This window comes from Cynoglossus semilaevis, chromosome 4 (genome assembly GCF_000523025.1).
Source record: "Cynoglossus semilaevis isolate Cse_v1.0 chromosome 4, Cse_v1.0, whole genome shotgun sequence".
NCBI classification, from domain to species: Eukaryota; Metazoa; Chordata; class Actinopteri; order Pleuronectiformes; family Cynoglossidae; genus Cynoglossus; species Cynoglossus semilaevis.
This window is the reverse complement of record NC_024310.1, coordinates 10,471,704-10,493,351: the sequence shown is the minus strand read 5'-3', so window position 1 is coordinate 10,493,351 and position 21,648 is coordinate 10,471,704. Positions and strand designations below refer to the sequence as shown.

The window sequence follows — 21,648 nt, the reverse complement described above, 5'->3', positions numbered from 1 at the left end:
TTCACGCACACAGTGAGCTGACACAACAAGTACAGCTCGAGACTTCACTTGTACCGACAGCACAGGGAGACTGTATTTCTCCTCAGTGATGCTGAGATAGCCGAGATGACAAAGAGCTGCCAATAGAGCAGATCTGCTCTGATGCATGAACTGTTTGGAATCTTGAGTCTCTTATTTATAGAACACAGTTCTTCCAATGCACATTCAACAGCTCCAATGTCCAGGCTCCAAAGCGACGCTGCTGGTAATTTACAGAAGGGAGATTTTTCACTGAAATTTAGATTTATTTAACATTGCAGTTTATAACTAAGTCTCGGTGACATGGTGCCTTCAGGTGTAATGTTAGGCTTTTTAAAAGCCTTAAATCACAAATCTTGTAAAAAAGGTATTTTGACACACCTTTTACACAGCAGGTCTATTTTTATATTTAAGGCTTTAGTTAAGGCTATATTATTTTTTATTTTTTTACTGTTCCCAATAATGTTACATTTGTCACTTTGTACATGTTTTTACAGTGTGATTTTTCATCAGTTCATTTAATGTAATTTGACATTAGTTGCTTTTGCCTGACTGTTCAGTTAATGCCTTCAAAGAACAGAACAGTTAAACCCCGTTGGAAGCGTTGCAGAGAGAACTGCCAGTTTTGAAATACTTGACAAGTGAAGACTAAGTGTTAAGAGGCCCGTGTTGTCATCAACATGTTTTCTTTTCTTAAAAGATGGACTAACGGACAAAAAAAACAGCTTGTTCTATGTTTTACAGCATGTAAAGGTTGTTTCCAAGATAAATAGTCTTTACACTGCTTCTTACATTATGCTGTAGTTAGAGGTTTTCTGCATGACTTCCACAGAGTGACGTCTTTTTCAGGGCAGCAGTGAGCCACCCTGAGAAGCTGACCTTAAAGAGACTTGGGCTTCAGAATCAGCTTTCAACCATTAACGTCGATGTTTGCTCTCAGAAAACTAAACACCTACAGGCTTCGAGGGCAGCATCGAACAACCACAGTCATAACTGTGATTATTTAGTCATTTGATCCAGAAATTATAGGAACAAAACAGAGATCTCAAAAGAAACTTCAATGTATTAACATTACATTTCAAATGATAAAATACATTATTAAATCAAATCATCACGAAGACAATGTACCATCAGTTTTCTCAATTAATTGTAAGGCACCGTCCTGTTTGGCCGCCAGTCTCATTGACTGCAGTCTGTTGTCCTCACAGACAGACACAGCTGTTGTTTTTCCACACCGTGCAAATCAGAGCATCGATGTGGGCTGGATGTAGGCTCGCCCGGTGATGTGCTTGGCGTTTGGACAACCAGGTAATGTTTGAGCGACTCGGACAAATGGGGAAACCTGTCTTCGTTCTAGGGAATTTGCTTTGTTTTCAAATAATCAGGGACTTCCTTATCTGGCGTACAATAATTTTTGCTTTCCTTCACTTTGATGGTCAGCACTGAAAACAAAATCCCCGATCAACCCTGTTTTTTTTTTTTTTACCTTTACTGATTTTCCCTTACTATCAACCACGTCCTCACCCTCACCTAGAATAAAATGAAAGCTGTTCATTCAGCAATAAAGGACAATTTAAATCAGTGAAGAAACAGGACTAGTTTACAAGACAATAACATCAGGAAATGGCAGTTATTTGTGTATACAAATACAGTGAAAAGTGACATATGTGAAGTCTGGATGAACGAGACACTGACCTGACCCATGTGAAGTGACGTGCCTGTGGGTTGGCTCTGGCACCACAGGTGAACTTGACATTTTCCTGACCCACATACCAGTTTTTTTCAAGCCCGCTTATTGACACCACAGGTGCAACTGTGAGAAGAAAAATAAAAAAATATGTGATGATGCTGATGTTCAATACTGAAATAATGTAGTGTTACTAGCTAACACAGAGAGAGAACAACAGTTTTCCTACATAAAAATAATGAAAATTTAAATGTTTCAAATGCTTTGTTTAACCAAGAGAGAAAACAACTGTGATAAACAGTCTGTGAGGAATGAGCTTCCTGGAAAGAAACAAAGTCTCTGTTATAAGCCAAGTAGCCGACTGCAACATAAACAACGGCTGCTCAGCACTCTAACAGTCAAGGTATAAGACCGGCTAGTGAAAGTGAGCCAGGAAAACAAGCAAAATGACCTCGAGGTTAGTGGAAAATTAGAAAATGACAGACTTAGTCAGACATTAAAACTACTGCAGCTCATAATAAACCCTCCTGTCTGCCGTGACAGAGTAAAAACAAAATAAAAGAAGGCGAGGCGATGCCTGAATGGAGCCCAGCACATGCCACTGTAATAAAGCATGGCAAACACTGACTTAGATATCTGATTGTTCATTTTGATTTCCCTGAAGGACAAATGGGGAACTCATTACAACAAACAAAGATGTCTTGTCTGGCTTATCAGGTCCACTGACCCTATTAATGCAGTTCAACATTAAAATTGTGCTTCTTTTGCACTTCAAATCCCCTGCGTCTGAATGTGACATGATTTATTGGGCTGGAAAGTCTCCTTCTTGCAGTATTACCACTGGTTATTCCGTGTCTCCATTCCAGCCCCCGACAACCTCCTGCTACTTGTGCTCTTACCGAGGTCTAATCAATATTTCATAAAATACCTTCATTACCCTGCACTCACGTAGGCCAAACAATGCAACCACCAGCACTGCTCACAAAGGAAATATGCATCAACGATTGTGGCATTAAGATGACTTTTAAATGGGCCTTTTATGGGAGAAAAAGAAACATTGATAAGAAGTGCTCTCATAAATCAGGCTATTGACATTTGCTCATCAACAACATACAGTGTCCTTTTAAGAGCTTCACCATTAGAGCCATTAGAACAATCATTTGGTTGGTATTACAGTGACCATTACTATGAGTGTTGGTTATTTACGTAAATAAGTTCACTTAACAGCGAAGACGCCGTTGACAGCTAATCATGTTTCTTTAACCTCTCTTGTCAAAACAACTTTTCATAAGTCACAAAAAATTGACCAAAGTGGAGGTCAGGTTTTTTTTGGATGTAGTTAATTATCTGACTACAATCTGCCAGAATTCTAAAAGAGAATTCTAAAGAGTAACATTTGACCTAACTGAAATGCTACCAGTCAGTAACACAAACAATGACCTCATGAAAAAGAGTTAATATTTGTCCTGTGGATCAACACTTACACTGAACATTTAATGTGTAGAGTATGCGGAACTCTGTCTGCAGGGTTGGGTGGCGCACGACACAAGTGAGCACCTTCCCCTGGGCGTAGCTCTGTGGCTGCCACATGTAGTGCACGTGAACGGTGCTGGTGCCATTGGGCTCCTCGTGACTTTGTTTCTCACTTCGCCCGTACAGCTCCGACTCCCAGAAAACCTCAGCGGCGGGTCGTCCTTGCTCGGCTATGCAGGTGGCCACCAGTGACTCGTTCCCGCCGTCCAGCAGAGCCGAGGGCCCAGCATACACATACACTTTTGGCTCCACTGTGGAGATGAGAAGAGAGAGGAGGGAAATATTACCAAACAAATATAGATCTGGTTGTGTACATATATGAATAAATAATGTCCATCACAGTGTATATGGACAGAAGCAACGGCCTCAAGAACACTTAATCGCTAAAGAGCACAGACTGACTTCCTCCATTTACATACAAATATAAAAAATGTATAAACCGCACCAATCAATCATACATTTCACAGGAGCTAAAGTGTTTTGTTTGTTGTTGTTTTATATATTGGGGTTTGTTTGTTTTTTTTTTTTGCTCTATGCATAGCATGTAACATATGCTAAAAAGGCTAAAACAAAGGAGTTAGCAAAAAGGCTAATGAGTCAACAATATAATGTTTTACATTTCAAGTGCCCTGGAAAGTGACAGGATAACATAGTGTTTTGCTCTTCAGTAATGCTACACCAGGCTCCTGAGAATAGCTGGACATATTAGACCACATCTGGGTTTTCTCAAGAGCGATGAAAAACTGATACATGCACAAAGGACCAAGACGACATCGCCTCCTACCTGTTGTAAATAGATGTACAAAATATAATCTTTATCTGCTCGGGCCTATAATACCATCAATATATAGTATTAAAAAAAAAGATCACAGTGTCAAACATGACACTTGAGGAATGTTGTGCAAAAGAGGAGGACAAAAAAGACAATCCAAAATCAAGAGTACACGCAGCATGACAATCGATATAGATTTCCTCTTTGTCTTCTCCATTCATCACTGTCTCTCTTAAATGAGTGTAGCAGCTGCTCCTCTATATGCAATGGTGACAGTTTTAAAGGCGGCACGTGGGCGCACGCTGCAGCCTAATCCATGAGACAAGGCCACAACCTTTGTGACATCTGCCAACCGCCAACCTCTTCCACCGGACTGGACAGGAAGTGCAAGGACCATTAAAAAAAGAAATTGACATAACTCTTATTCTAAAAATAACCTGGCACTCTCCTTCCATGCCAGAGTGCATGGGTGTGGACGAGGTTCTCAGTTATCCACCTTGTATTTCTTCCCTCACTTCACGGAGCCCCTCCTCACAGGCCTTTGACTATAAACAGTAATTGGTCTATGTTAGGAGGCGAGTTGGCTCAAGTAGCAGAATAACTAAATCAGAAAGACATGTTAATATAGAGCTGCTGTCAAAAAGGGAGGGGACACTGGGAAAAGTGCAAATGGTTAAGAGAGCAGGAGGAAGACGTACTGTATGTTCACTGGCTCCTTCTATTCACTGTACAGGACACATGACATCAGAGACTGCAGCCCAACACAGAAGAGACCAAACTGGATTTGTGAAGGCCATGGATTTTGTTTTGTCCCAATTTGAAAGATGTCCTCGTATTCAAATTATATTTTTCTCCCGTGGTTTGAACAAAAAAAAACTCTAAACTTTTGGACCTCGATGACAAGGACGAAGATCTGACAGAGCATCATGTCATACAGGATGGATCATTTACGTGCAATTTTGTGCTATTTTTAATGCACATCTGTGTTCTTTCCTGATCCCCTCATACTTCCACCGTAGAAGAGCCAAGTTACACAAACGTCTGCACTCCATTTTTTAGACATCACAAGATTAGAAACCCAGAGTAGATGCACAAAAAAAACAATCTAAAACGGACAGTTGGAAAAGCTGAACAAATCACTATTTTTACGAGCCGTCATTGGCCAACGTCTGTATTATGAATCTACATGTCACAGCATGAGGGCTGGTGACATGAGGGCTGACTGAATGTAAAGAATAGATACATTTTGAATCTAGGGACAAATTCACTACATGTGTATATTTACCAGCTACAGCAGCTTGCCTCCTGCCATCATCACATCACTTGTGTCTGTGCTGTATATACCCAGCTGGCTGCCACTGCTGCTTCAGTTGTTGCTGCAATATTTTTAACCCCTAATTGTATTTTCTTTATATTCTAATCCTGTATTTGCAGCTTTCTGTCCTCACATTGCCCAAAAGGGAAAAATGAAGTTTTCTATATCTGTATCAGATTTGTCCAGAGCCTCAGACCTTAATGACTTCTACACATTAGTCACTATGTGAAATCTAACATCACATGATTAAACTAAAAGAAGAACCAAAAGTTTTCAATTTCATAAAAGGGAAATCATGACTGAGATATATTTTCAAACCATGAGTAAGAAACATAGATTTTTCTTTTCTTTCTACATTTTAAAAAAATGTCAGCAGTACTGGCCACAAGAAGGAACATCTGTCTTCATGTTGTTACTAATTTATCTTTTAGGGCAAATCCTTAAATGTTTGAAGCTTAGGTAAACAAAGGATTGGATTCAGTAGTCCCCAACTGACCAGAACATACTAATGTGTGTTCATGCTTTGTTTTGAAGGACTGTTGTTATGTGGTGGACTTCTCATGGACTTGTTAGCAGTCGAAAAAACAAAGGGTCATTCAAATACAGTTGACAAATTTGTGGTATTTTCCTCCTCTGCTTCCTTCCTGCTTCTTACTGACGGGTCTTTCAGGCTCACGCGCTGCCGTAAAATCCCTGCTCAATGGTTCTGCCGTGCCAGGGCCTCCTTTTCAAGGCACTTAGAAATGAAAAACAAAAGTATGTAACAATGCTGGACCAACACAAATTCTGTTGGTTGAGTAATGCCGATTACATGCGAAACAAGGTTTCTGTTAAGAGGGCCTTCTGATATTCAGGCAATGTCCACTGCACCTGTTAATCATTACGACAAGTGGCGTGACTTTGGTCTATTGTTCGTGAGTTTGAGCCTTTCCTTTGCTGTAGTTTATTTGAAAGGAATGGAACAAACTGTAATAAACATCCAAGTGCAAATATGAAATAATACTCTGTGATGTGAGTCGAAATTAAAAAATGTCCATGTGCTGCTGTTATTAGAACACCACAACTGTAAACATGCTATTTAAACAGCATGGATGGTGATATATATACCGTATTTATGTACTATAATTATGTTTTGTCTGACTCACCAGGATGATCATGAACAGGACCTGAAATATCTACTGATCAATTAAAAATCACAAGAGTTTATATAATCATATACACATTTCTCCCCCCAATGTGGGGGAGAAACGGAGAGAAGCAATATGGGCTCCATTGATCATTGTACATACACAGACACATAAACACACGAAACGTAATTTGTCCTGTGTATTTAACCCATCCCTGAGGAGCAGGAGTTTTTAATTAGCAGTGCAAAATAGAGCATGTAGGTTCATTCTCAACCGCCTGCAGCGATTGCTATGAAGGCAGTTTGAAGGCTCTAATTAAAAGTTTCGGATCCTACTACACCAATATTGTTTTAAATAAATGCAATCCTAGCACTGAGAAAAAAAGTTTCCAAAATGAGCTTGTAACACAAATGAATTAGCCTTTCGGAGTAGCAAATGGCCACTGGAACTAAGACACGTACCTAAAAATAGAGACTCCTGATTAAATGTTGGTTTGTTGAACGAACTTTGTTTTAAAGCTCGAGCTACACCATGAAAACAATTAACTAATAATGAATGTATTGCATTATGTCGTTTAAAACTTGACAACTCAACTTTTGGTAATGCTAAAGTCAGGAAAGACAGAGAGGAAGAAGCCTCATGACTTGAAATCTGCTGACTGTCAACATTGTAACTGCAATATACTGTTTCACAGGAACACCCTAAGGGAAGGAGCGATTCCCACGTAACATGTATCAAATAGCAAAGGGTATATTTTTACCATGACCACGCCTTAATTACATCTGAAATGTACATTTGGCCTAACCTTGTGTTTGAGTACGCATGTACTATATGTACTGGTGTGGGCTTGAAGAGGAGAGAGAGCCCTGGGAAAGGGCTCAGAGGAGGGGCTTAGGTGTGAGTGACTCTGTGAGGTCACAGACACTGGAGTTCTCACAGCATCACTTGCTGTACCACTCATTAACCACCAGTCTCTGTCTCAGTATCTGGAGGGAGACCAAAGAGGCTGCTGCCAACAGTGCAATCTCCTACTCCCAGTTCAGCATGAAACCAAGTGCCCATTCAAGGTACGGAACATACACTCTGCTGACCACAGAGAAATGTCAACGTCAATGAAATGTCAACGTCAATGCTGCTCAGACAATAGATACTATTGTGTCTGTGGTTTAGATCACATGTTTAAAAAACAAATTATGAATAACCGTGTCAAATGCAATCCTAATTTATTATGATTCATCAAGTTGGATTTTCTTTTATTCCTAATTTATTATGATTCATCAAGTTGAATTTTCTTTTATATACTGACTCTTTTTAGCACATGTCCAATCACTGAGTCTCATTGCTAAACTGCTCTTAGCTCCACTGTTGTTCGGACATTACCAGTGTCTTCAAACCATGAATCTTGCACTTCAGTCTTTTCAACACTTGTGTTCTGTCCTTGGTTAATGGTTGCCAGACATGAATACAACTTTCTTATTGAAATTTCAACATCAGTACATGTAAATAAATAAAGTGAACATTGATAAACTTTTCATCTGTGGCCTTCAAAGCTGTGTCACGATTTAAATTCAAAGAATAAAGACGACAGACGATCTAACAAGTCAAACTGAAGAGTCACTTCCCTCTTCTTCTTCTGTTCAGTTTTAAGCCCAGTTCTTTAAATAAAATCTCATCATGCAGCTTGTTTTTATACAGCGTAATGACATGATCTTTCACCATCACACCCTGCAATTAACTTGTTTGTGCATGCAAATAAGTCCCATCATAAGAGGCCATTCTGTTAATGTGTTTGCGACATTAAAAACAGACTAACTTCCATGTGTTTAAACTGTGTTTTCCTCACTTTAGGAAATTCATTTCAACAGTGTTCTTACACCTCACTTAGACACAATCAATCAATGTGTGTTTTAAAAACTAATATCAGATGACGTTGACCATCTGTAGAAACATTTCACACAATAAGAAAGTAAATAAGACAGCTTTACCTAAGACATCGACGTAGGTTGATGCTTGTGTGTTGCCCAGAGGAAATGTCACGACTTTGCAGATGTAGGTTCCAATATCTGAAAAACTTGCTTCTTTCATGGTGATGGTAGCGTCTTGTATGGAGGGAGCTACAAACGAGGTGCGATGAATATAGTCATCCGAGTACGATGTTCCATGCTCTGGGTTGAACACGGCCAAGGTGATGGTGCCAGTACGAAGTGGTCGTTCCCAGGAGATCTGAGTGAGACTCAGGTTGGAACCAATCTCTATCCTGCAACTTAGTGTGATGTTTTTCCCCAGTACTGCATTAACTTTTTGTGGAACGACCACATAGTTACTGCTCACACCTGCTGAGAGACAAAAAAAAAACACAAAGGAGAGGATTATTCATAAGTTCACCCTTAGATATCAGGTAGCACAAGGCTGAAAATATGTTTTGATAAATACGTTTTGACAAGGTTAAATTATTTGATATATGAAACAAGGGGAACTTTTTTCCTTAAAAAGGTTTACTTCCTCCCTGCCAAAAATGGATGTAGAATCTTCAAATTACATGATTCCAAACTATAGCAGCTGAGATGTGTGATATACCTAGAAAATGTAAAAGAACTGCCGATTTATTTTAGAGAATGGAAATTACCACTAAGATTCCTGGATCGGTGTTGCCGCACTTTTTTCTGTACCTGTATAATCTGTGCTATCTTTATCGCCTGACACATAACTCTTAGCTGACAGGCTAAGATAATGTTTTTTTATTGTCAAAAATGTCAAAACATCAACTCATTTCATCTTTCACATTCCACAGATGGTTACATCAGGAGCCATCGTTTGTCTCCGCAGTTGTGTTATTTTTGTGGCGGAGAGAAATTCCACACTTCATCTTGGTTACTGTGAGGGCTTGGCCTTTCCTTTTTATAAGCAACCACACAGTGCAGGACACTTCTACTGTCCCTTTTGCTAATTATCTGTGCAACACTTTAACGGAAAGAAAATTAATTTAAAAAAAAAAAAAAAAAACATCAGAAAGGAGATGAAAGACCTAAAAGCAATTTAACCTCATTACGACCCTTTTACAGAGGCTCTTAAAATGACTAAGAGACACACTGAGTTCATTTTTTAAAAGTTATTTCAAACAAAGGTGAGAATTTGTCTCTGAGTGGAACATTAGTGCCAACATTGCAAAATATAATTCAATAAGCTGTGTAAAGAAATCAGGTAAACACGCTTTCCATTTTACAGAAGAAAGCTCACAATAGAAAAAAAGACTGAGTTGGTGTTCACGAAGTGTGACTTCCACAGGCAGTAATTTGTGTGTCACAGTTAGTGGGCGTGTCACTGGGTTGTACAAAACAATAACAACCAAGGCAAGGGAACGTATTATATGTTAAAGAAGTACGCCGGAAAAAACGTAAATTAGAGATCGCTGCATTGAAGAGGAAGAAATAAAAAAAAAATCCACGATCCCCGTTGTTTTCAGCATAATCACACAAATGAATCATTGATAGAAACATGCACAGTTTTAAGAGGCTTCACATAAACATTTACAACAGTGGTCTGCATGAATTGTAGAGTAGATCCACATTAAAAACCTGTAAAATGAAAAAGTGACAATGTGATTTTTTTTTAAATAAATATTTCAAACTGCAGATCTGTCGGCACAGGCAGAGTCAGCTATATTTGTGAGTCATAAATTTCCACTTTGTACATTGTCTCGGATGTATATGAAGTAAAACTTATAAAAGTGGTCCGCTGGCTGGTATTTTGAGTCTCTGGCATGAATGTGAGCGGTAAGCCACAGCAATGCTATCTTGGTTTGGGAGGAATATAGCCAAGGAGGTTGAGGCTCCCTGTGCTCCATTACATCCCCTGTAATTTTAGTGATTACACACACACATACACACACACACAAGGAGAGAGTTTCTCTCTTCCAAAATAAGGCCTAAGTGTGTGACCATATGTGTAAGAGTCAGGCATTTTGTTTGAATAGCTGCTGCGTTTTAAATGCATGTTGCATTGTGTTGTAAATGTGACTTTTCCTGCTGTTCTCTGATACTTGGGTTCTCCTGTTTGTATTTGTTCCCCGCTGACGTATTTCAAAAAAAGTAAAAGAATTCTCATCCTGCTGCGTGAACCAAACTCGCATATATCTTTATTTTAAGTAGGGTTTAACCTATGAACCTAAAGTGTTTAACTCATGCTGCATTATTAGTCATCCACTATAAATGACACAGAAGAATGTCTGTTTGGATTGCATTACTCAGGGTAATTTCATTATCTGTTTTACATTTGTTTCCCACCTCAGACCTAAAATCGCTGTAATGGGACCACGTGCGTTAGGAGTCCACGAGTGCCAGGGGTAACCAGGGGTCTCTGCTGTGACGATTTTTCATTTTGTAAACTACACCAGCAGTCTGTTGTTAGCTAACCTGAGTAGAAATTAGCCTAGCTAACAAACTGTAATTACTTAAACGTAAGGCCAGCATTCTTTATGTCTAAATATCAAATATCTGTAAAATTAGGCAGAGATTTGGGGCTTAAGGTTATATGTTAAACAGGGTTACTGTGTGACACAACAGACAGCACAAATATTTGCTATTAGCTGTGTAAACGGTGCTGACGGGAAGACAAGATAAAGAGAAAACATTCCCTGTATTTTTTCCCTGTGACTATCCGTGTGTTAATCAAACTCTTAGGTGGTGGTTTAAGCATTGACAGTTTTAGCAATGACATTGATATGTTGTGGTGATAATGGCACACAAGCTCCTTGTCTCTGTGGCCAAATTAACAATCTACAGATTTTTAAATGCATGCTGTCTTTTCTAGCGTAGATGGTCATTTTTGGTTTGTAGACAAAAACAAAAAAGTCTTCATTTAGAGCAGGGGTGCCCAATAAGTGGATCACAATCTACCAGTGGGAGTACTGGTAGATCATGAGCAATCACAATAAATAAATTAAAATATAAATATAATTATATAGTATATAGTAGTGACCATATAGTGTAAGAATTGAATTATGTTGTGTCAGTGAGCCACATACACTCGGCAACATATGATGTATTTATTAAGTATGTATGATTTAGAGGTACATGACTGACATTTACTAGAGTTTCTCAAAATTTCTTGATAATTTTAATATAGAAAACAATTATTGTTTACTTTAGTTCTTAACACTCAACAGTAATCCCTTGTTATAGTTCTAATACCTGTAACTAATTAAAGATTGCTTACGAAGACTGACCCAAAAAAGGTCTCCTGCAGTGCTTGTCTTCTTAGGGGTTAATGAACGCGCTTGGCATGCGCGACATTGTGTTGATGCTCGGAGACACGTGTCTAAGATCAGACTTCTCCCTGGCATGCTCCACATACTGCAGCTATGTGACATGACACTCCAACTGCTACCGTGCGTAGTTTGTCTACCCCGGTGTGTCGGCTTTCAGGGCCTGTCAAAGCACACAAAGAAACTAGACTCCTACCATGCCATGTTGTGTTTGTTTTACAGTAAGCATTTCAAGGTTCAAGGAGCATTTGGAGGTAAGCAGTAAACGAGGGAGCAAAGTGGGGTGGGGGGGGCGGTGTTTAGAGGAGGACTCCACCCTTGCCATTAGGGGAGGAGAGACAGATGGCCTCTGCATGGGATACCTACAGCTAGAAGAGTGGGGAAACTTGGCACTGCTCGGGGTGACCATGAACAACAGAGCCAGGGCTCGCAAACTAGAGCACAGTGAAATATTATCCAAAACACTGTGGGCCAATGAAATGTAAGCATTCCGTTAAACACAGCTGTCATGCTGTTTTATCTAGAAAACAGGCATGGCCCTGCAGAGCGGAGGCACAGCTCGAGACTGTCGTTACTTCCATTGCTTGGTATTCGTCTTTTCTGGTATACAAATATGGCTCTAATTTTTAAGAGGAAACACAAAACAAAATATTTAAAATTTCAATGACAATTATTTGGTGCATAAAACTTTGAAACACATGCAATATGCTTCAGCTTCAAACACTGCAAAAACCAAAAGAGTTGCTTTTTCATCCCCAGCTGACATTAAGCATAAAGAGGTCCCAGGTCATTGGGACATCCAAGTGATATCACCAAGTGTATAGTTGCACTAAGGTTTTAAATTTCTTTAAAAATCAAATTCAAGCTAATTTTAGGTGAGGCAGTGGACCTTTGAAAACAAGGAAAGTTTAAGAAAATCACGTTTCCACCCGCTCTTTTTTTACCACGTAACTGGTTGGGTCTGCATGAACAGCAAGGTCTGCTGAAGGTACAAAGGCATTAACAGCTGCCATTATAGCATAAGAAAACCCAATAAATAGGTTGTTGTTACAGTTCTTTCTTGGCCAAGTAAAACTCGTATTTGGAAGATTCTCACAGTTTTTAAAAACTTCATGAAATATGTATGTCAGGCAATGTGCATAATTATTCCCTACCATCATTATGCAGCACTACATTTTCTCATGCTTTTCTTTTCACTTAGACAGGTCTAATTGTGACACCCTGCTCTGATTAACAGGAGGAACTTTGGCCTACAAAACCTAACGTGACTGCAGAGAAGCATACTGCACTTTTGGCCTCTTTTCTCTGAGAAACTGAAGGAAAGAATGAACTCATGGGAAGAGTATGCTTGTCCTTTGAAGAAATGCTTCATATTTGTTTCTTTCCCTCCTGTCATCACTAATTGCGACAAGCTGCTCAGAGGACGCAATAGCAAATCCAAACCTTCCTTTTTGCTTGGCAACTGACTCAAACATTCCACATCAGCCACTCGAGGAGCCAAGATCTCCACCTACCCGACCTGACCCAGCATCCTCCTCAGTTGGCCAGTAGGCCGTCTCATTAGCCACAAAGGGATCCTCGCAATAAAGCCTGCAGGTTCAGACTCACGTGAGACAACACTAATCCGTGCCAGAAACGTTCATAAGCTGCAACAATATAGACAATGTGTCATGTTAACATAGACAAACTACATGCATAGATTACCATGTCAAACAGCACTCGTGAGAGACTGATCTTAAGACCTCACAGGCGAAGAATGCAGACATGAGATTTGTGCAGAAGGGAGTGTGGTTTAGGACTCAAGCGAAAGGAAACTCTGAGTTGAGCAGATGAATAAGCATATAAAAACAAAAAAGGCAGTTATTGGTAAGAAAACAAGCGTGAATAAGAGTTTAAAAAGAGGGAAACCCGTGTAAGCATAATAGAATGAATCTCTATTGGGCTGGACATCCTTTATTTTTGACTTGCGATACTTAAGTACAGCTATGATGAAAAATAAAACATGTTCATACTGTATACCAACCAAAGGAGGTGCAGAGACTTGTGAATACATCAAACTTACATAGACACTTGACATTGTTTTGGTTATCTTGGAGTGTGTGTGAGGGAGGTAGATGACGGATTAAGACCAGATAAGCAGTAGGTATAAGTAAGTATAACTATAGGTGCAAGTAATGGCATTTTTTCTAAAAGTTTGCTTTTATATAATCATGAATGTTTCATTACAAGAATATATATGTCAGGATAATTTGTCAATTTCAACATGTTTTTAAAAATCAGTACTGCCATTATATACGTTCTAGTCCTCCTCGTTATGAACATTATACTATGCTTTTCTTCTCATAAAATGCTAAAAACATCATTACAAATGCAGTGCAACATTGACTATTCCCAACAAAAGAAATAATTGCATGTCCAACTAAACATATGTAACAAATCACCTATTTTCCTTCTTGTAAAGTCTAAACTATATGTTGTTGTTTTTTTTTTTTGGGGGGGGGGGGAGGGGCTTCATAACAAGTAACAAGGTATGTACATGTTGACAGAGCCAGACACAGAGGTGCCTGGTTAGAAAATCTTCTAACCTATTTAGAAAGGCAACTCTGTCTGTTCATGGCTGGTTATGGGAAAAAAGTTTTGCAGGTTTGCAGCATGAAGCAACTGTGTCCTTAATTATAAACTCCATAAAGTCAATGGGCAGCAGTGAGCCATTTGGTTGGTATTGTTAACTTTAGGAGTACACCAGTAGGGGTAAAACAAATAGGATGATGCCATTATGCCCAGCACAAGCCTCCTGACCTTTGCTTTATTTTTGTAAAGCCCATAATTCTGTCTCAATCAGTCGGACAGGATAGGCTCAGTGGTGAATTGCCTCTTTACACTGTGTCTTTATCGTAAGAAATATTTGTGCAGTGTGAAGAAAACATTAGTTCCTATACCGACTCTAATCTACCCCCTTCCTTCCTAGCATTGTATCCTGTGAGGGTGTAAAGCCTTTTCAGTGGGCTAATTCATGTTGGACATAAACACAGTCTGACAGGTTTTGGAAAAAAAAGACCAGACAGGCCTCTTTTCACATGTCACTGTCCTCTCTAAGACCTTTTGTCTTTTTGGTGCTCCCACAGTGATATGAACGTCTGTGCCCTTCACATCCAAGTCACATTTGATTAAAGATCTGTGGTTAAAAGAAAACAAAAAAAAGATCAATAGTGTTGACATACAAAGTGTTAGGATAGATTCCAACCTCTAATCAGGGTCAATTACAGCTGTAGGACTTGTGAAGGACAATGTCTGCCACTGTGTACCAACGCAACACAAACACTCCTACAGCATCCTGCCTTTTTGTGTGGAATCTGTTATTGTTTATTGTGGGAAATTTGTGGGTCTGCAGGATGTGTACACAACTCTGAACACGAATGGCCGTGACAGCCAATTTAATTTTTCCAGGCTACATTATGCAATTTGCAAAAAATTAGCTAACCATAAGAGACAAGGAATTACAATTTTCTGCACTATGTGAGCATTTATCCTAATTGTAAGAGCATTCCTTTGGAGAACATTCCAATTAGAGCTTAAGTGTGTGACATAGTTGACATGTAAATGCTAATTTAAACTCCGATATACTTCCAAAACATTTTTAAGCACCAAAATCAAGTAAAACAAATGTATCTTTATATATAATTGACATATTGTTTATCAGTAAAAATCAGACAGTGCTTTCGGACAAAATGTGATAAGTCAATCACAATTTAGAAAAACATAGAGGGGTTTCACCTAGCAACAACAGGACGTCCAACCAATTGGCCTCTGAGGCTAAAAAAGACCACTGACTTTGGTCTTACTGCTGTAGTGTAAGTGGGACTAAAACTTACTAACAACAAGTCAACATTTACAGCTGTTCTGCAAAAAAATTCTCTTTGAGTTTCTTTCTGTTTTACGGTATAATCTGTAATAACCTATTGTTCAATGCATTGTTTTGAACACATGCTTTTGTAACCATACAACCCCCAAATACCAGTATCTTTCAAAAAGTGCCCATAATATCCTTGTTTTGTGGTGTGTCATAAAACCAAGCTGGTTTTTAAGTCATTAAGACATAAATAGTTCAGCTCTTGTTGCCAGGGAAGGGGGAAGGGGTGAAATCACAGACTCCACCGCCCATGACTGGGACTCAATAGGCTACTGTACTTTCATTAGCCCTGTCTAACATAATGGAGACATAGTTTCCCACATGCCACAGGGTTCCCGAAGGGAATAATATTGTTTTTCTTTAAAATGATTCCCATAATCTTCTGCAACTATCAATGCCATGGTTATTTAAGGCTACATTTTGAAAACTTTTTATATTTGAACGCACGTTTTAAAAATGACAAAACTAACTGAATTGATTCACAACCCATTTTGTGAAATGTTTGTTTTGTTTTCCATAATAGAATGTTTCAGACCTTTTTTAATAGGTAAACTGATCATTATTGGAAGGCAGTTTAAATGAACACATCAAAAATCTTTTTAGTGCATTTTTACCAATACAGTGAAAATTGCAAATATATTTAGTGAAAAAAAGGTCTTCTATCTGCAGTTTCCAACCCAATAACTAGATACAACCAATTAAAGATTCCAAAAGGTTGAAAAATGGAAACCAGATTGCAACAGATTTGTTAGTTTACTGTTTGTCTCTTAGGCCCCTGTCATGATTTTTGCACACGTATCTATGCAGGTGGTGTGTGACGAAGGTTTTGACATCAATCCAACTCCCTGCGTGACCATCTGTGATTCTCTTCTTTTTTTTTTTTTTTTGCTTTTTCTTTCTCTATGAACTCAGCCAAGATGCATTAAAAATGTATGAACGTTGACGTGGAATAATTCTCTGGACATTTACGAGACAGGACCACAGAACATGTCAGCAATCAGGAAGTTAAGTGGTCAGACAAAACTGGCCTCTGTACTTTGCTGCGTACATCTATCGGTCAAAAACAACAGTGAAAAGTCTGGTCAATGTGGCATGTCCCTGGCATTATAAAGGTCAGGGAGAGGTAATTCTTTCTGGCACACCCACACTTCCCGGAGCATACTCTCACCCTGTTCCTGCAGCACTAAAAGAACCACTGTTTTAACTGTGTGAAAAAAAGTAATTTTGGAACCAAGGTCACCTGCAGTATATACAGTAGTACGAACAAAACACTGCTGATGAAGCATTACTACAGTGACCTTACAAAACAAATATATTTGTAAGCTTGAGCTTACTCATGCATGTCCCGTCTACTGATCTGCTATTCATACAACTGCCTATGCAGACTATTAAAAAAACTGTATTTACACAAGACGTACAAGATGTTACAGTACAATCTATCAAGACCTTGGTCCACTAACTGTATTTTCATAATTTTACAGACTGTATTTATCAGAAGAGTAAACAAAAGTAAGCATCACAAAAATGAATGAATTTTCCCCCTTATGACTCCTGTTAGCCCAGGAAATAGTCATAGTGTATATGTATATGTAAGGCAAAGGTATCCTCTCTGTTGTGAGATGCTGGCTTGACTGCAATTGTCCCTTTGAAATGTAAGCCAAACTATGAGCAACAATGTTTTGAAACTGTAAATAGAACTGCCTCCTTGTATTGTTATGATGCCCTTTCGCAATACAAGCAGAGGCAAAAATAGCAACCACATTGAACAATAATGTTTGTCAGAAAAAAAGCAATTTCTGACTGTTTCACTGTGAGACTAAACAGGCTAAGCACCAACACTAAATATGTTCCACCTTTCTACGCAACTGAATCACATTTGTAAAAAAAATCAAAACAGTTCGATTATTTTTGCTACTAAGTAACAACATCAGCAGCTCACATAATAGCAGGGAGATTATGCATACGGGCAAACAGTGGACATAAGCAGAAGGCAAAGATGGCTAAGGAATACAGAACGATTTGGAAGGTTACCAGCTGCAATTCAGTTATGCAAAAAAATTAAGTAATTACTGCAACGTCTCTGCATTAAGGATCACGGGGTGAGATGTTATAGATATATAACTATAGACAGAGAAAGGTTCCTTAATTCTACAAAACATAAAGTGTTGGTAATTTAAGTTATTAAAGACTTACGAGCTCTTGACAAATGTATCATAGGAAATGTGAACTTTGTTGACTAAAATAAGTAAACAATATCTAGTAATTATGTATGGCTTGAGACTATTATTAAAAAAACATCTTGTGAACTACATTTATTCTTTTATCTTTTGTTGTTTTATCTATCCCATATCTACTGCTTATTTCTTTGCAGAGTCTTGGGAGGGGTGGGGGCGCTGAAGCCAAGCCCAGCTGTCAACAGGAAGGACAGAGGGAGGTACACCCTCGACAGTTCGCCAGTCAATCACTTGGCCATGTACAGAGACAACAAACCATTCACACTCACATTCACACTTATGGTCAATTGTCGGAAAATCGGAGTACCCGCAAAAAACCCACACACACACTGGTAACTCAAAAAAAAAAAGAAGTCAAAATTAAATAACTGCCCTGACTAAACATTTATTGTTTATGTTTCCTCCTTTCAAAAAAATATATCATGATCCAAAAAAAGTACTAAATATAATAGGCTTTCAGCACCTGTTGGGAATATTTGGTACAGCAAATGTAAGTCTGATTTCATGAACTCCAGTAAACTAATATATCGGGACATGCAACAAGATATTCTGTGATCGAGTGTGTCAAGTGTCCCCAGCAAAGACGGGCACAAAATCCTCCTGGCATGTCCTGCACTCCTGGTTGGGTGTTTGGTTAAGCTATGTGCCGACATGAGCGGACAGCACATTCCTTTCGCTCAGACACAGAGACATTAATAGTCTGCACCTGAACCAGACATATGCCACATGCTTTAGTGTCATATTTACCCACTCTGGAGAAGCAGAAGAATGACAAGCGGATTGATGAAGACAGTGCTTAATGTATACAATATTGCAAATCTGTTACATTGACCATTTAGCAGGTTTTCTACTTTTTGACTATTTGACTGGTTGGTGTAAAGTACTTTCTACATGTGGTGAAGGGGTTTGGGGGTAGGTGTGTTGAAGCATTCGACTGACTTTGTGAACAATCCAAACATCAGAGCCACCCAACAGCTGAATGACCCAAACAAATAAGTGTAAGGGCTGAAAAAGCAGCCGCACCTGTTTCCCATAACCTCAGCACTTCTCTCCTGGGGGATTCAAATGCTGACTGTGCACATCCTGCATGTACAGATCTTTAATATGGACTGTGAAGTCACAGTGTATCTCACTGACCCCAGCTTCAGTCACACACTGTGATTTGCTCTTTCAGGAGGAAAAACGCCCCTAAAAACAGCAGGGCAAAAACTGTTTAACTGTTTCTCTCTGTTCATTCACAGTTGGTAATTAACCATGCAAATATCTGGAAACCATTTATACAGGGTAGTTTCCTATGACTCAGTGATTGAAGCAGAGAATTCCTGTATAACCAAGATTATTTAGTAGACAAGACATGCTAGCTTAAACACGAGTAAAAAATAACTGCAAATGGCTTTTTCCTCTATTCTTTGTTCATTTTCCACTTGTTTTTCTATGACATTTCAAGGCCAATGACTGGAGTGTTGTTAAAAATGACTGGTAATTTCCTGCATTTGTCTGTAGAGGAAAGACCTAATATCATACTTACACACTGTATTTGGCTTCATAAACTAAACAGTTGGAACAACACAGTGGTATAACAATATATTTACACAATTTGTGTCTATAAAAAGTTCATGAAACTAGTAAAAAGCCTCCTGATATTATTTTCCACAACCTGTGGCCCCTTAGGCCTAAATTTAACAATTATTATAATTGAAGTCAAATGGAAGGAAACAAAATATACACAATAATATAAAATAATATAAAGATACCTGGTGTCAAACACACAAAATTTCCAACAGTAGAAAAAGTGAAAATGAATCAAGGCAATCTGGAGCAGCACTAGGAGAAGAATTGTTTAAAAAAACTATTATAAGATCTACTACTATTATGCTACCATTACATATTGTACAGAGATTATAAAACTGATGATTCAGAGATTTGAACCAGGAATNNNNGGTGTCATGAAAAAGTACTTTAAAGAAGAGAACGTAAGCTAAAAATTAAAGAATATGGAAAAGAAATTAGACGGATAATGCGCCTGTTGAAGAGTAATTGGGAATATTGAGAAGAAGAATGATGGAAACCAAGATTGGAGAAAATAATTCAGGGACATAGTAAAAGGAGAAATTAAGATGGCTGGTGTGATAGTAGATGAGTTAAGAGTTAAGGTAAGAATTAGAAAAATGAGCTTCAAAATAAAATCAAGACTGTTGAAAGGAGCAGGGGAAACAAGAACCAGTCACAGCCTGAGTCACATGGATGTGGCCTATGTGTGAAAGGTCTAATGTGAATGAGACAACCATCATTTACTAAAATTGCCATAGACAGAACCGTGCCTTAACCTCAAGTAAAGATGCCACTTTGATATGAGGTATTCTTGCAATAGTTGCTGTAAAAGGCAGAAAGAAAAACCAATCATGACATTTGTAATGTTTTTAAAAACCAAACGGCTGTCAAGAAAGAACCTAGGATATAATTCACAGAAATAAGCGTTAAGTTGAGCCAAAAGATAATTTATCCATTTCACATTTTATTGAAAGGTACTACTCAGCACTTCACACACTTGTGGTGTTTTTGCCTCTCTCTGCTTTTGTCGCAACAGTGTAGGCCTCAGTAAATGTGCAAGTGAAATGATCAATGTATAAGCAAGTTTCCACTACAGGAACCTTGAGCAAGAACTAGGGACTTTATCAGAAGCTGTGTCTTTCCATTTAAGGGAACAGAAACTTAATGGAAGTACCTGACAGCGTTGGCCTCCTCTCTGAGGGGGTAGTAAATTATGAAGGTCTTTGCAGTACTGTATCTGGCTGTTCTCTCATGTTTTATTTCAGCTGATTATTCTCTAAAAGAGCTAATGAATGTTATCACATTAAGAAAGGATCTTGCCGTTTTAGTGGCTGCACAATGTATAGCTTTCATTTTCCTGTAGCTTTTATGTGATGATAAACACGGCTAAGGCGCGCTCGCACAGATGATACTTGGCAACTTTTGAACCCAACCTGCCCCTTTAACAAAAACAGAGAGACTAGGCAAGGTTTAACCAATTATCTCTCCTGATAATCCTGCGGTAAGGGGGGGTCAACAAAGAATCATAGTCTCAACAACGAGATTAGGGTTTCCTCAGCTTTAAATTGTATACATATGTTTTTTAAAGGACCTATATAAGGATATATATATATATATATGAGAGAGAGAGAGAGAGAGAGGGAGAGAGAGAGAGAGAGAGACAAGTGTAATTTGGTTCTACACAATATAGCAGGTTGAATTATAAGACCAGGCAAATGTTTACCATCACTTAGGTACCTGATAAGAACTGCCGGGGTCAATATTGCTGTCACTGTCTATTCTGCATTCTTCACCAACTGCGCGGGGGAGGGGCAAGTGGAACCAAGCAACCAACACCAAAACCTTCTAGGGTTTGGTAATGTTTAATCAGGAGTAAACTAGTAAAACAAGAAGCCATAGCAAGGCCACACTGGACGCTGTGTTTAGAATACTGGTGTGGTTACAATAATATCTAAAGTATTTTTCAAGTAACAGTGTGTTATACAATGTTACAACAGTAGTGTCAGCTGCTTTTCCAAGTACTTTAAGGCAACATTTATCTTCCTAGACATTTATAAGCATGATGTGGCTTCATGCTCGCTCTGCAGTAGATCATCAATTTTTACAGTTATCAAAGCGTCTTATTTGTGTCCACTTTAGTTTTTGTAAAACCACTTAGCCTAATTTAACTTTTAGTGGTATCCCTCAGTTTGTCCTTGTTCAAGTGTAACAGTCAGCCAGTACTTTGGTTGTATTGTT

The 21,648-nt window shown here is 38.7% G+C and overlaps 1 protein-coding gene across 2 annotated transcripts in view; it reads right to left on the bottom strand.

Annotated features, from left to right (window-relative positions):
• Window positions 1–21,648, bottom strand: part of nectin3a (nectin cell adhesion molecule 3a) — a 31,606-nt gene that overhangs the window by 5,312 nt on the left and 4,646 nt on the right. The window contains exons 2-4 of one of the 2 annotated variants that reach the window (XM_017032206.2): window positions 8,438–8,785; window positions 3,190–3,489; window positions 1,714–1,831 (exon numbers count right to left, since the gene is read on the bottom strand). In XM_017032206.2, the coding sequence (XP_016887695.1) occupies window positions 1,714–1,831; window positions 3,190–3,489; window positions 8,438–8,785 (766 nt within the window). Of the gene's footprint in view, window positions 1–1,713; window positions 1,832–3,189; window positions 3,490–8,437; window positions 8,789–21,648 lie in introns of both variants that reach the window. The other variant, XM_008309090.3, reaches the window with a different exon arrangement.